Below are 14393 nucleotides of genomic sequence, written 5' to 3' on the forward strand. Positions count from 1 at the left end.
TTGCGACCATCTGAACCGTATGAGTGTTAGACTCGGGTCTGACACTGCTTGTTCTAAGGGTGGTCTTAGTTTTCTTGTTGTTCTACCGTCAGTCGTGTATTCGTTGTTCGCCCCTGGATGTATTCTTGATACTCAGTCCTCATACAATTTGTAGCTTCTGATCTGAATTGTTCTTCTTACTTCTCTTTTTATACTCATTTTCCAACTCCTGGCCCCATGACGTCACTCTCTCAGCTCATCATCAGACAACAGTTACTGTCACCACAATGTCACTGTCGTTTGCACGTGACACTGCTGCTCTGGCAATCTCTGACAGCTCGCTAGATCAGCTTGTTACAAACTAAGAAAGTGTTGCAGGCTGGCATCAACACCAGCGTCTTAGGTGTACTGGCGTACAAGCCACGCGAAAGCAACATTCCATTCATTCATCTCGAGAACGCTATGGTCTACTGCAGGCCCATCTCTTAGCCTGTCAAACCCTATATATAGGGTTTGTGGGCTGTTGCCAAAACGCGTACCCGTGCTGCATGCAAACGAGGTACCATGGCAACACAAAATGGCCTCCGATCCCTCCGCGGAAGTCCTGAGGCCCTCCTGACACAAAGATTTTGTCGTTTCTGAAGTTTCTTTGTTTTCCTATGATCGACTTTTGCTTTGCCTTCTGTAATGTTGGTCTCTTACTTTATTCCAACAACAACTAACCCGGAGCTCCGGAAAGCTCCGCAATATGATGCCAACAGAATGTCATGGTGTGCGTGCATGAGTACACAGTCGGTGCGTACCGACTGTCAGCACAGGTGTGGAAAGCGGCCTATGTAAATGGGGATAGGAGTACAAACGGCACTGTGTATATATATGCGTGTGACAGTCCATATATGTATGTGTGAACACTACATCCCTCCCAACGCAGAAGGAATGTTCTATCGCTAAAGACTAGTAAAGAGAAGATTCGGATATGGTGGAAAGAACGAACGAACAGTAAGGGAAAGGCATAAACCAGAATGCACGAAGGGAGTTAGACAGATAGAGCAAACTAGAGCCCTTCCTTTCCCAACAGGAAATGAACTGGGTATGCATGAGTGTCCCAGCAGATCAGGGTGGTGGAGGGGTCACAGTGCTGTGGGCAGACTTGGCAGCTCGGGACGGCTGCTGGCGAGGTACTGCCTGGGTTCCAGTGTTGACGGCAGGTGGACCGGGAGCTGGTGTGGTGGCAGCACTGTCAGCTGGTAGTGGGTGATGGGCTGGTGGCGTGACAACAATTACGGGCTTGACGAACGACATATGGCGAGTCGATCTTTGGCCAGTTGCCGGGTTGGAGATCGTCACCGTAGACCCGGAGGTCCGGTCCACGGTCCAGGGGTTGGGATCCCACTGTGGTGAGAGCTTGTTGTGTGCCTGCTCGTTGCGGCGTAAGACGCGCTGACCAGGAGTGAGGATGGGGGCGTTTGACCGGCGGGTGGCATTGGCAGCGTCGCACTGGGATTGGCGGAATTGCTGGTCACGGTGGGCAGCTGAAGGCAAGTCTGGTGCCGTTGGCGTAATGCAGGGTATGCTGTCGCGGATGGGGCGACCAAACATGAGTGTTGCCGGTGCCTCGTGGGTGGCAGGGTGTGGCGTGTTGCGGTACGCTAGAAGCCATTGGTCTAATGCAACATTGATGTCTTCGCCAGCTAGTTTGGCAGTTTGCAGAACTTTGCCAATGGTACGGTTGAGGCGCTCGACTGCTCCGTTTGCTTGTGGCCACAAAGGAGGGGTGCGGCGGTGCTGGATAGCGTGTTGCGCGAGGAAATCAGCAAAAGCCGAAGAACGGAACTGAGGACCGTTGTCCGAGACTAGCTCTTCGGGCAAGCCGAACATGGAGAATGTAGAGCGCAGAGCTTTAACAACACCGGCCGTAGTGGGTGTCGTGCTGAACACGTTGATGACCGGGTAGCGAGTCAACTGGTCGATAGTGGCAAGCAGGTGCTGACCGTTCGGCATGGGTCCGTACAAATCGACGAAGACTCGTTGCCACGGCGTGGTGGACGGTGGTGTGGGCACTGACTCCGGACGTAGCGGTGTCGTTGAGAGAGTTGCTTGGCACGCAATACATTGCCGGCAGAGTGCTTCGGCTTCAGTAGCCATGTTGGGCCACCAAACCTTGCTGTTGAGCCGTTGCTTGGTGCGGACGATACCTTGGTGGCCCGCATGTGCAAGCTGCAGGGTACGCCGTTGGAGGGCCGTGGGAATGACGAGACGGTCGTTGCGGAGTAGTAGACCGTCACTCTCAGACAGTTCATGGCGGAGGGCAAAGTATGGGCGGACCGTGGTGTGGTTGGAATCCCAGCGGCCAGTTTGCAGAGAGGAAAGGACGGCTTGCAGGGTGGTGTCTGTGGTGGTGGCGTCCGCAATCTCCTTCAGAGCCAACGCATTCGGCTTAGCTGCTGTAGCTAGGGCATGTATGTACGCCGTGTCTTCCTGTGCGCCGACGTTTGGCAAGTCGGGATGAGGCTGCGGGTTGCGACTGAGGACGTCGGCCGGGTTTTCTGGGCCAGGCTTGTACTGGAGCTGGAAGCTGAGATCCTGCAGGCGGAGGACCATGCGCTCAATTCGTGGCGGAGGTCTCGATCCGACGGCCATGAGTTGCAGGAGCGGCTTGTGGTCTGTGACAACGGTGAACTGTGGATCACCTGCTAAGTAGTGGTGAAAACGAAGGCACCAAACTTGACGCCCAATGCTTCCCGTTCAGTTTGGGAATACCGCTGCTCGACATCGGAGAGTGCACGGCTGGCGAACGCTACGGGTGCATCGTGGCCGTTGTCTTGGCGTTGACACAGGATTGCGCCGAGGCCGGTGGGCGATGCGTCAACATACAGTGATGTGTACCGCTTGCGGTCGAAGTATTGCAGCATGCGGTCTTCGGCGATGGCCTCCTTCAGTGCATCAAATGATTGCTGCTCAACATCAGTCCAACGCCAAACAGTACCTTTCTTAGTGAGAGCGCGGAGTGGCGTGGTGAGATCGGCCATGTTAGGAATGTAACGGCGGAGGAAGTTGGTGAGACCCAGGAAACTCTGTATGTCGCTGACGCAAGATGGCGTAGAGAATGCAGCCACAGACTGCTGGTGGCTGGGAGAGGCGCGGATGCCCTTGTCGGAGTAGACGCTAGCCATGAACTCGAGCCGAGACTTGAGGATGTGACATTTGGCTCGGTTGAGTGTAACGTTGTGATCTTGGAGCCGCTGGAGGCAGGCGACGAGTCGTAGGTTGTGCTCTTCGACGCTCTTACCAAAGATGAAGATATTGTCGTGGACGTTCTTCACACCGTCGAGGCCAGCGAGAATGGCGTCCAGTGCGCGCTGTAGGATCTCGGATGCGGACGATACGCCCATGGGCAGACGTTTACAGCGCATGAGACCCAGAGGAGTGGAGAAAACTGTGTAGCGACGTGACTCAGGGTGTAGACAGATCTGGTGGAATGCCATGTTCAGGTCGAGTTCTGAGAACCACTGTGCGTCAGCCATGGTGTCAGTGATCTCCTCAATAGTGGGAATAGGATGGCGCTCACGCCAGGCAGCGGCATTGACGTCACGGTAGTCATGGGTGATCCGGACCTGGCCCGGTTGCGACTTAGGGACGACGACCATTCGTGCCACCCAGGGAGTCGGACCGGTAGCAGGCTCGATAATGTCGAGGTCCTGTTGCCGACGTAGTTCTTCGATGGTGGCTTCCCGCAGATGGACAGGTACACGGGATGGAGGATGGGCCACTGGTGCGGTGTCGGGCTGGACGTAGATGTGGGCCTGGACGTCCTGGACGCAGCCGAGCCCGTGGAAGCGCGAGTCGAAGCGGCTCAGAATGGCCGCAGTTGCAGCTGTGGGCGCATCTGGTGCGGCGTCTGTGGTAGCAGAGGCGTGGTCAGTGGCAGGGCCGATGCGCAGCAGGCCGAGGCGAGAGGCGGAGTCACGGCCGAGCAGCGTAACGGACCGTGGTAGGTCAACTATGGCAAATGTACAGCTGAGGCTATGCTGGCCATGCGCCACGGGCAGGTGAACCTGACCTGCAAGAGGCAGGGGAGCGGACGCGCCAAAGGCGTAGATTTTGGCGGCGGCTGGTGTTATCTGCACGGCAGGTGCAATGCGAATGAGGTCGGCCCGTGTCATGATGTTTGTGGACGCACCAGAGTCGATTAGGACTGGCAACTCTGTGCCATTGATAGTGGCTGTGACGTGTGCACTGGTGGCCGCAGCATCATCACGGTAAGTTGTGAATGCCTCATACTCATAGTCAGGGAGGAAATGAGCTGCCTGTGAGAGGTAAACTGGGTCCTGTGGAGCCACTGCTGGGCTAGTACTAGTAGGTGCAGTGTATGGATGAGCATCAGCTGAAGTGTGGCTGGTGTCCATGCTGTGAGCATGAGACAGAGAGTACAGTGGGTCTGACATCATGTGTACTGAAGCTGGACCACTACTACTACTAGTACTTGGTGTGGACAAACAAGCTTTGGCCAAGTGGCCCCACTTGCCACACTTGGGGCAGCGCAGGCCCCGTGCAGCATCACAGGACCGGTGGCCTGGCTCTCCACAGCGGTAGCAGCGCGATGTGCTGGATTCCCGATCCCGTTGGCCTGGAGCGCGAGTGGCGACTGGGGCAGGTGGCTGGTGGTACAAGTTTGCAGCTGGATGTGGCGAAGACTGCATCGGTCGACGCGACGGAGCTGAAACAGTAGCAGGAGGCGGCTGTGCCCTGTTGTAGAACGGCGGCTGATGACGGAGGGCATTGACCGAGTCTTTTGTGCGCCGGAACGCCGTCGTCTGTTCCACAGACGCTTCAAATGCTCTGGCGGCCTTGAGTGCCTTGTCGAGATCAAGGGCCGCAGTCTCCAGCAGTTTTCTGCGGAGTGGATCTGACGTGCATCCTGCCACAATTTGATCACAGAGAGCCACGTTCTTCTGGTCGTCGTCGGCGAAACTGCAGGTCGTTGCCGATGCCAGCAAACGAGTATAGAAAGTGTCGAACGTTTCGCCAGGCTGCTGCGTGACCTGACGGAAGTGGAAGCGGGCCATGCTAGGGCTCTGCTTCGACTGGAAATATTCGGCGACGGCGGATATAAGATCGTCCAGATCGTCGCCAGTGTCGGCTAATGTAGGGACGAGCTGCTGGATGTCCTTGCCAGCCACATACTGGAAAGTGTGTCTCTGGCGAGTGTCGTCTGAGATGCCGGCTGCTGTGACATAGAGTCGGAAACTCCGTTCCCAAGCAGGAAAACGGGCGGCAGCGTCGTAGAGACTGCTGTAGATCGGGAATGGCTCCGGAGGCGGTAGTGGCAGCAGGGACATGGCGAGGATCAGGCGTTTGCTCGCAGCGCCAATGTAATGTTGGTCTCTTACTTTATTCCAACAACAGCTAACCCGGAGCTCCGGAAAGCTCCGCAATATGATGCCAACAGAATGTCATGGTGTGCGTGCATGAGTACACAGTCGGTGCGTACCGACTGTCAGCACAGGTGTGGAAAGCGGCCTATGTAAATGGGGATAGGAGTACAAACGGCACTGTGTATATATATGCGTGTGACAGTCCATATATGTATGTGTGAACACTACACCTTCCTGTAAATTAGTGCTCACTATATATAGGGTTTGTTTCTGTGATGGAGGGCGATCATGCTGCTACCAATTCTGACGACGAGTTTGCGCCTGTCGCGCTTGTGGACACTGTCGATGAGTTTGAGGATCCAGAAACGATATTTGGAACGACAGCTGCAGATCCTGCTCCTGCTCCTGCTCCTGCTGATCCTCATTCTGCTCCAATAAATTCTGGCTGGACCCACGACCTGATGCCAAATAGCGAGTTGCCAGCATTTGAGTCTGATGGGAGTCGCCTCAAGGTGGCTCTGACGATCGATCAGCTGATGGATCCGCTGCACATGTTCAAGCTATTTGTTGACGACGATCTAGTTAAAAGCATTTGCAAACAATCGAATCTCTATGCTGCTCAGGTGGCTGTGGACATCGACTCTCCGCACACTCGTGCCTGGCACTCTTTGGAGCCTAATGAGCTCTATGCCTGGCTTGGAATGGCTGTCAGCAATTCGCTACATCCGTACCCCTCCATGAAAAACTATTTTCGTGAGGACTTTGCTTTCAGCATGCCGCAAATGAGAGATGTGATGAGTATGACCAGATTTGAACAAATCAAGCGTTTCCTTCATCTTGCCGACCGTTGTAAGGAGAAGGCACCAAGAACGGAAGGCTACGACCCGCTGTTCAAGGTGCGCCCACTCCTATCGACATTGCAAGAGAAGTTTACGACATTGTATCATCCTGGTCGAATGGTATCCATTGATGAGATGGATATCGCATTCAAGGGTCGCTCGCAACAAAAGTCAAGAATTAAATACAAGCGGGCCGGTGATGGTTTCCTCACCTACTCGTTGTGTGACCCGTCGAACGGTTACACATGCTTCATGGTATTTCTATTCGACAGCCAGATCCCGGTGATGAAGGAGGGCCTAGCCAAGACATTTAAAGGGGAAGTTAAGGCAAAAATTAAAATTTCACCAGTTGTAGTCTTCGGGGTGCTGAGTCGAATGGTCGTGGTCCGAGGAAGCTGAGACGCTCCCTTCCTACTTGAATCCCAATCGAACTCGCGCACTTCCACTGAAACTGGGTGACTGCGCCCTACTAGATGGGGATTTGTATGCAAAATGTCACTAAAAGCGCCATTTCGTTCTTATAAAAGCACGGATGACCGCGATTGGCCCATATGTTGTAGTCTTTTGGACGCTGAGTCGACTGGTTTTGGTCCGAAAAGGCTGCGATGCAGCGTTCCTCCTTTATTCCCAATCGAACATGGTTGAAGAAGCGGTCACGTGCTCCTGCGTACACCAGTCACCTGGTCACCGTGCCTGCAGGGTACAACTTACTAACCTGTTTGACCTTTTTTGGGTGCAGTCCTGTCACTCGAGTTGAACTCGAGTTGAACCTTGGTGTGAAAGTTGTCACCTGCTGGCGTGGTGACCAGGTGATTTGGGCACCCAGGAGCACGTGACCGCTTCTTCAACCATGTTCGATTGGGAATAAAGGAGGAACGCTGCATCGCAGCCTTTTCGGACCAAAACCAGTCGACTCAGCGTCCAAAAGACTACAACATATGGGCCAATCGCGGTCATCCGTGCTTTTATAAGAACGAAATGGCGCTTTTAGTGACATTTTGCATACAAATCCCCATCTAGTAGGGCGCAGTCACCCAGTTTCGGTGGAAGTGCGCGAGTTCGATTGGGATTCAAGTAGGAAGGGAGCGTCTCAGCTTCCTCGGACTACGACCATTCGACTCAGCACCCCGAAGACTACAACTGGTGAAATATTAATTTTTGCCTTAACTTCCCCTTTAATGCTGTCCTGTATCTAGCGTCCAAGCTCCCTTGCAAAGGTCACCATGTGTTCGCCGACAACCTTTACTCTAACGCTGGGCTAGCCCAAGAGCTATTCCGTCGAGGCCACATGTACACGTGCACAGCCCGATCCAACAGGGTACCGGAGAGCTTGAAACAAGAACTTCCTCGCTCCACTGTGGACAGAGCCAACGCCAGGGGCAAAGTGAAGTGGGCGTCGCGTGGTGACGTCATCGCTTTGACCGTCGTCGACGTCAAAGTCGTGCCAATGCTGACCACTGCGCACCGTGAGATTGCCGACGTGGAGTTTACCCGCAAACATCCCGAGTTTGATCAGGAGGCAGGGAAGTGGAAGATGGTGGTGGCGGTTGCAAAGCGTCTCAATGTCATCGACGACTACAACCGGTTCATGGACGGCGTAGATGTTGCTGATCAACTGCGTACAAATTACGAGATCAAAATCAAGTCAAACAAGTGGTGGCATCCGATCTTCTGGTCTCTCATCAACACATCAATCTGCAATGCATACCTCCTTTACAAGGTTGGTATCGCCGACCATGCCGCCGAAGTCATGTCGCACAGCGACTTCCGTGCAAAGCTCGCCGAGCAGCTGGTGCAGTTGTTTCAGCGCCAACATGGCTGCACCAGTGGCAGGAAGAGGAGAGCGTCTACCCAGGCAGCCGTTGAGCGACCGCAGAACCGCACCGTCGGCCAGCACCTCATTGTCCGAGTGACAAGTGAGGTTGCCACAACCAAGCCCCAACGAGATTGTATGCTCTGCAAGGAGAAGGGGAAGAAGGGGTCGCGCAGTGTGTACGAGTGCAGCGCGTGCAACGTCGGCCTCCACCCCGTCTGCTTCAAGGAGTATCACACCACTTGAGTTACTCGTGCTGACTCTTTGTGCAAGACGTGGTGTATCATGTCACAGTGTGTAGATACAGTGCATCCCCATGCTCCTTTCCCCATGCTTTAGTTTTAGTTCTTCACCCCGTTTCTTTCGCTTGTTTTTGGATGTGCAATCGCGATTCATTTCATTTGTAGTGACTCTTGCGATGGCTTGAAATCCACACACCTTGCTTTGCCTCTTGCCGTAGTAGTAGCAGTTGTTTTTGGTATGTTTTACCGTTACACCACCTTAGTCATTTTCTCTTGGGCTGTGCTCCTGATTTACACTGGAATATCACGTCTTCCGATGTCGTTAATCACTCGGAAATATCACTAACGTGAAGTAGGAGAAAGTTTTGGTGTGTTTTGATGAGGAAAACTGATCCAGCAAACCCCAATGGTGCTCAGGTATGACTTACAGTACCAAACCCTATATATAAATCTTGATATCCTGTATATAGGGTTTGATTTGGCCAAACCCTATATATAGGGTTTGCCCATGACAGGCTGTATATACGACATGTAGACAAGGACACGAAATTAAGAAAGATTGCAACCACGACCAAACAAACATCTACCCTGGATGAATAATAGAAGGGAGAAGATTGACGAGAAACATCAAGAGACTGTCCGATGGAGATTGAGGGAGAGAGATATAGCGAGAGGGAGAGAGAGAGAGAGAGAGAGAGAGAGAGAGAGAGAGAGAGAGAGAGAGAGAGAGAGAGAGAGAGAGAGAGAGAGAGAGAGAGAGAGAGAGAGAGAGAGAGAGAGAGACTACCTTGATTTGTCCACTCTCTGTGGTGAATGGTGTTGTCCAGTGGACACACGTTGAACACTTATCCCAGTGAACGCTTTATTTGACATTTTTACTTCGTGTTACTTCACAAATTCCAAACGGGAATTTCTTCTCAATAACAAGGTACGGAAAAATTTCACGGGTCGCGTCAGACTCGGCTAGAGGCCGAGTTTTCCGCATCCGTATTAACGCCACCACCCTTCAAGGATCAAGGCGCAGATGCAGCTCTTACAGCGGTGGGAGGTGAGTAGATCCGCAAGGTAGCGAAAAGGGAAGGTAAAAAAAGAGGGCAAAAAGTGTGCATGCACTGAAAATGATAGTTAGCTGGAGATCAATAGCACAGATCCATTGTCTAACATAGCATTAGTTACTGGTGCGGAACTTGGCAAGGAACACAACAGACACCGGCAATGACCTATTGCGTAAGGTACTGCTGCTGATTTGAACGTAGGTCTCCAGCCTTTTAACCCTTTGAGGCCCATAGTACGGATATATCCGTACCAGTGTACAGTGCATACTTTTCAAAGCGCAACCTGGCGTAACTCGGCCGTCCCTTGACCAAATCGGACAATCGAAAGGGCTATCGACATTAGAATTGTCTCAGCTATCGGCTCGAAAAAACCCGAAAGCGATCCGAGTTCGGAGAGCGGAGATACGAGACTCGAACTAAATTCGCCAGCAGAGTCAACTCGAGCGCGTGCATTTTGAACTCGTTTTTAGGGGTTTTCCCTGACTCGCGGCCCACGCAGCTACAGATAGTTCACGTCATCGCAAAGGCATGTTTCTCAGCTCTCCAGTAAAAAAAATTTGAGCGATCTGCGATGCAATTTGTTGAAATGGCAGAGAATTTGAGTTGGGCGCTCGCAATGCTGGCTTTGGAGCGCCGTATCGCGCTGCGGCGCTGGTTCTGTGGATCGAGTGATGTATTGCTGGCTATCGCTGTATTCCTCTGGCCAAGAGCTTTCCAGAAAGCCCAAGATCACCAAAATCGGCCAAAGGACACCAAAGTTACGACCAGATAAGTACCCGGGCTCGCGTATGCGGCAGTGCATTTCTTGAAATAATTGTGGGCCCTAAAGGGTTAAAGCTGAAGCGGACGTCTCCAGGTAATCCGTTCCATTTACCTCGTGAACACCAGACAACAGCGTGACTCAGTGTCGCGCATGGAGGTGCTGAACAAAGCGCTGAGGGCCCTTGGTCATTTACAACGTTGTTGCCTCCAAACCATCTAATTGGCAAGCCTGCGCTGGGGACAACAATGTGAAGAAGAGGTTAGTCCGACTTCGGCGATACTTGGGGAATCGTGTGTTGCTCCCTACGTGTGAGCTCGCCCTGTTTGTCGCGCTGGAATGGAGCGACTCTGTAAGTGTGTATCCCTGGTGATGTTTATGCCTGGAGAGCACTATATAAGTGGTGCTCTTCAGGCACAATCTTCCTCAGCCTACTCAAGCTCAACTGATGAGGGCTAAATTCCCCGAAACACTGTGTATTGAGCAGGGAGTGGTGCTTTCTTTCAGGTTTGCCGAGTGGAAGGTTCGATGTACATGTACTTCTCCTGTGCTCTGGATGGCAGTCGTGAGTCTGTGAAGTGAGAATTCAAACCTGCAGGAAACGCGCGAGCTCCCATGTAGGGAACAAAACACAATTCCCCAAGTATCGCCGAAGTCCCAACCTTCGTCGCACCTTCTTCCCTGCTGTTGAATGAGAAGAATTATATCGCTGCTTTCAGTGCTATTGTGTCGCTCAAGGGCTCGATTTCAGGTTTAATGTCGTGTTCCTTTTCAACTAATTTTGTTTTCTGCTTTAGTTTTCTTGTTATTTCTGTACCTGCTTGGGTTATGTTTTTATCTACTTCAAAAGAAGCAGATTAGTTGTATCATAGATTGTACATGCATCATTGTGGATTTGCTGTTCACAGTTTTTCTCTCTTTTTCTTTCTTTTTTTTTTCTTCTTTTCTCAGTCTCCCTCACTATATTTTCTTCACATACAACAGCAGTACACCCCATGGTCTGAAGTCACCCGGGATGCTGCATAATCCAGACACAAAACCAATAAAGCCACCCCCATAATAATAATAATCATCAAATACGTCACAACGTGTACACGGTATGGCGTGAACAATGGAGCCTCATCGGCACATTGCCTGTGCAGTTAGAACGGCTGTGCATTGGCGACTGGAACTTAGCGGTGTGTGAGTGTCGCCAGGACACGCTCCGAAGACAGGGTTAACGTTTCTACACGTGTACGTAACGCTGGTCTTGCACACCTAACAGTACCACACTGCACAGTACTGTCAGTGGGCATGGGTGTATGACACTCAGTGTTACATGTACTGCTGTATGACACTTAACCACCGATGTACCATCATGTACCATCATGCGGTATGCCGTGGAACACACTGGAGTCAGTTTTCAGTCATGTTATCTAAACCTTCCCAGGCACTCAGTCATGCACCCCGTGCACACCGTCACACAAACGATCACAGCCTTTTCAGATAAGGAACAAATTATGCATGGTTCAAAGGAGAGAGAAAATGAGAGAGAAGCGAGAGAGAACTGGCTGCGCCAAGAAGAGCGAATGCAAAACCGCTGTCCCTGGCAAAACGTGCACGTACAAGTGCAGCACAAACGAGACCAGCGTACTACACGCAACAAATAAGGGTAGGGGGACGCAACCTAAAACGATACCAGTCCCCCCAGAAAGGGACAGCCCGCGTCACAAAACAAATGCAGAAATGCAGAAGCAAAATAAATAAATAAATCAGAAATTCGAACGACAAACAGTAGTGAGCAGGACGAAGACAGAAAGATCAAAGATGAGGAAAGAAAAGTGTTTGATCTGTCAGTGGGTGCTTGCACCCGATACGGGGTGACAGTAAACCCTGTCAGATAATGACACATCGTAGAGTTATTCTGCAGAGGGACTTCACTGAGCAAGAATATAACAAACCACGTAAGTAACTCTAGCAAATCGTGAATAATAATTATTGTAAATGCATACACAATAGAATGAAGTTGAAGACACCACTGCAGCTGTACTTATGGTTGATAAATGTGGTGGTAAAGACACACCTGGCATTATGGCGGTAAACACACGCCTGCCCACACACGCTCTCTAGGCTGCAAAGTTCTGGCACAGAGCTCTCCATGCATACACAATGTTATCATAAGTATTCGAACAGCATAGTTCCCTTTCAGCCCTCCACCTGATAATATTGGATGGGGCATACATGTCATGACATACAGCAGGGAAGACAGATGCCTAGCGATAGCGAGCAGGGGGCTGCAGAGAACCACGGGGACGTAATGAATGACCACCAACCAGATGATCAGATGGGGGAAAATGTCCAAGCAAACCCAAACATCATCATCACCATCATCACGAGGACCATCAACGCGAACATCGCCAACATCAGGCAGGGGCACTAGAGGAGCACACGCCACATCAGGAACAACCAAACCAACATCACGCTTCAAGAGCTCGACATTGACCACCCTTTCCTGACGAAGACCTGACTCAGGATGCACACGGCAAATCACAACACTGGCAGGACCAATAACATGATGTTTAACTGACCAACCAGAATCGAACGGGGGCTGACGTTTCTGGCAACGATCAGGGTTACGCAATAGAAAACGATCACCAACAACATACGGACAAGAAGGCGACTCAACAACAGGCGCAGGGGCGTGCTCTGCAACAACCGCCGTCAAATAGTCGTGAACCTGAGCAGCCTTATCACGCACACCATCAACCCAAAGAGAGGACGAAAGAGTAGATGGTATACCGTCCACAAATAGAGCACGAGGCTCCCAGCCAAACATAGCATGCATGGGAGAAATCTTCAATTCACTATGCGGACGAGTACGGTAGAAGAAGAGGAGAATCTCTAGCTCGGCTAGCCAATCGGCAGCAGTATCCAACACCTTGCGAATAAGAGTGAGAATAGTACGATTGAGTCTCTCGGCGCCACCCTGCGACTGAGGGTGACGAACCGCACCAGTACGAACGCAAACACCAAAAACATCCAACAAAGAAAACACACTAGCATTGCGGAACTCATGACCATTGTCGCAACGCACCACACGCGGCGGACCAAACTTCAAACAGAGACGCAGAAATTCCTCAGCAACAGAGCGACCATCATAACGCCGCAAGGGTACCACCTCGACCCAACGGGAAAACATATCGACAACCACTAACACACAATGGTACTGACCGGTCTCGTTGAGACCGAGTTCCAGTGTATCGATCTGGACAATGTCTCACGGCTTGACAGGAACTTCATTCTGAACAGCAGGAGCAGGTGGACCACTGCGGGGACTGGCAGCCTGGCAGGCCTGACAATTACGCCCATAGGCCTGGCATAGCGAAGACATACCTGGAAAGAAACAAGACTGACACAGAGAACGCCACATAGTTTCCCAATTGCCATGACCTGTATTGGCATGAGCAGCAGTAATCAAAGCGGGAACGGTGGATTGCGGAGCAACAGGAACCAGTACCTCACCGTCGACGGGGTCACGCCAAGTGCGACACAATACACCATCAATAACACACAACTGCTTACGAAACTTGCAGAACGACGGATCAGAAACAGAGACGTCACGAGACAAATCGCGAATAGCGCTCTGGATAGCATCATCAGTAGCTTCACCAGACTTCAACACGTCAAACTCCAATGGATGTGAAAGTGTAGAAGAGGGGGGCAGAAGCAGCGACATCAGCAGAAGAACACAACTTCTTAGCATGAGCAACCCACGGCTGCGGAACACGAGACAATACATCAGCATGATTCTCAGCACACTGCACCCATTCCACTGTGACCGATATACCGGATGCCTCAATCAAATCTGTAAAGATCTGCAGACGGCGTTGAACCAAGACATGTTGCAAACCACTAACTCGCATCCATTCAGTATTGCGCAACACAGCCTGGAGCCAACCAAAGACAGTCTTAGAGTCAGTCTTAGAGTCTGTCTTGAGCATAACAGAAGAGACATTCCAATCAATAGCCAGCTCGAGGCCTTTCAAGGCAGCATTCAACTCAGCAAGATTGATATGACGCCGGTCGTCCTTTGGCCGGAGCCAAGAACGATCTTCCAGAACAGAACCATCACAGTCCAAAACAACACCAATAGCAACATCAGAGGCATCGCAATGAACAACAAAACCAGAACCAGTAGAGGAAGAATGCCACGTACCATGAGCAGAATCCTCTCGCACACAGCGATCGGACAGTTCCTGGAGGAACCGCTGTACTTCAGGAGAGACAGGCTTATCCCATGCGGACTGGCCAGACACGAGGCGCTTCAAGAAGCTGCAGGCCGGACGAAGCC

General features: G+C 51.7%; 4 protein-coding genes across 4 annotated transcripts; 1 reads left to right on the top strand and 3 right to left on the bottom strand.

Annotated features, from left to right (window-relative positions):
• Positions 1 to 1092: 1092 nt before the first annotated feature.
• LOC135829915 (uncharacterized protein K02A2.6-like) lies at positions 1093 to 2619 on the bottom strand. Its single transcript, XM_065342297.1, has one exon. The coding sequence runs from the start codon at positions 2617 to 2619 to the stop codon at positions 1093 to 1095; it is 1527 nt and encodes a 508-aa protein (XP_065198369.1).
• Positions 2620 to 2672: 53 nt separating this feature from the next.
• Positions 2673 to 5318, bottom strand: LOC135829916 (uncharacterized). The gene has a single exon (XM_065342298.1). The coding sequence runs from the start codon at positions 5316 to 5318 to the stop codon at positions 2673 to 2675; it is 2646 nt and encodes an 881-aa protein (XP_065198370.1).
• Positions 5319 to 7481: 2163 nt separating this feature from the next.
• Positions 7482 to 8252, top strand: LOC135829917 (piggyBac transposable element-derived protein 4-like). The gene has a single exon (XM_065342300.1). It carries the CDS (start codon positions 7482 to 7484, stop codon positions 8250 to 8252), a length of 771 nt encoding a protein of 256 aa, XP_065198372.1.
• A 4063-nt stretch (positions 8253 to 12315) lies between these two features.
• Positions 12316 to 13241, bottom strand: LOC135829918 (uncharacterized). Its single transcript, XM_065342301.1, has 2 exons — positions 12411 to 13241; positions 12316 to 12336 (listed from the first exon to the last, which is right to left on the bottom strand). The coding sequence occupies exons 1-2, from the start codon at positions 13239 to 13241 to the stop codon at positions 12316 to 12318; spliced, it is 852 nt and encodes a 283-aa protein (XP_065198373.1).
• Positions 13242 to 14393: the final 1152 nt, after the last annotated feature.

This window comes from Sycon ciliatum, chromosome 13 (genome assembly GCF_964019385.1).
Source record: "Sycon ciliatum chromosome 13, ocSycCili1.1, whole genome shotgun sequence".
NCBI lineage: Eukaryota > Metazoa > Porifera > Calcarea > Leucosolenida > Sycettidae > Sycon > Sycon ciliatum.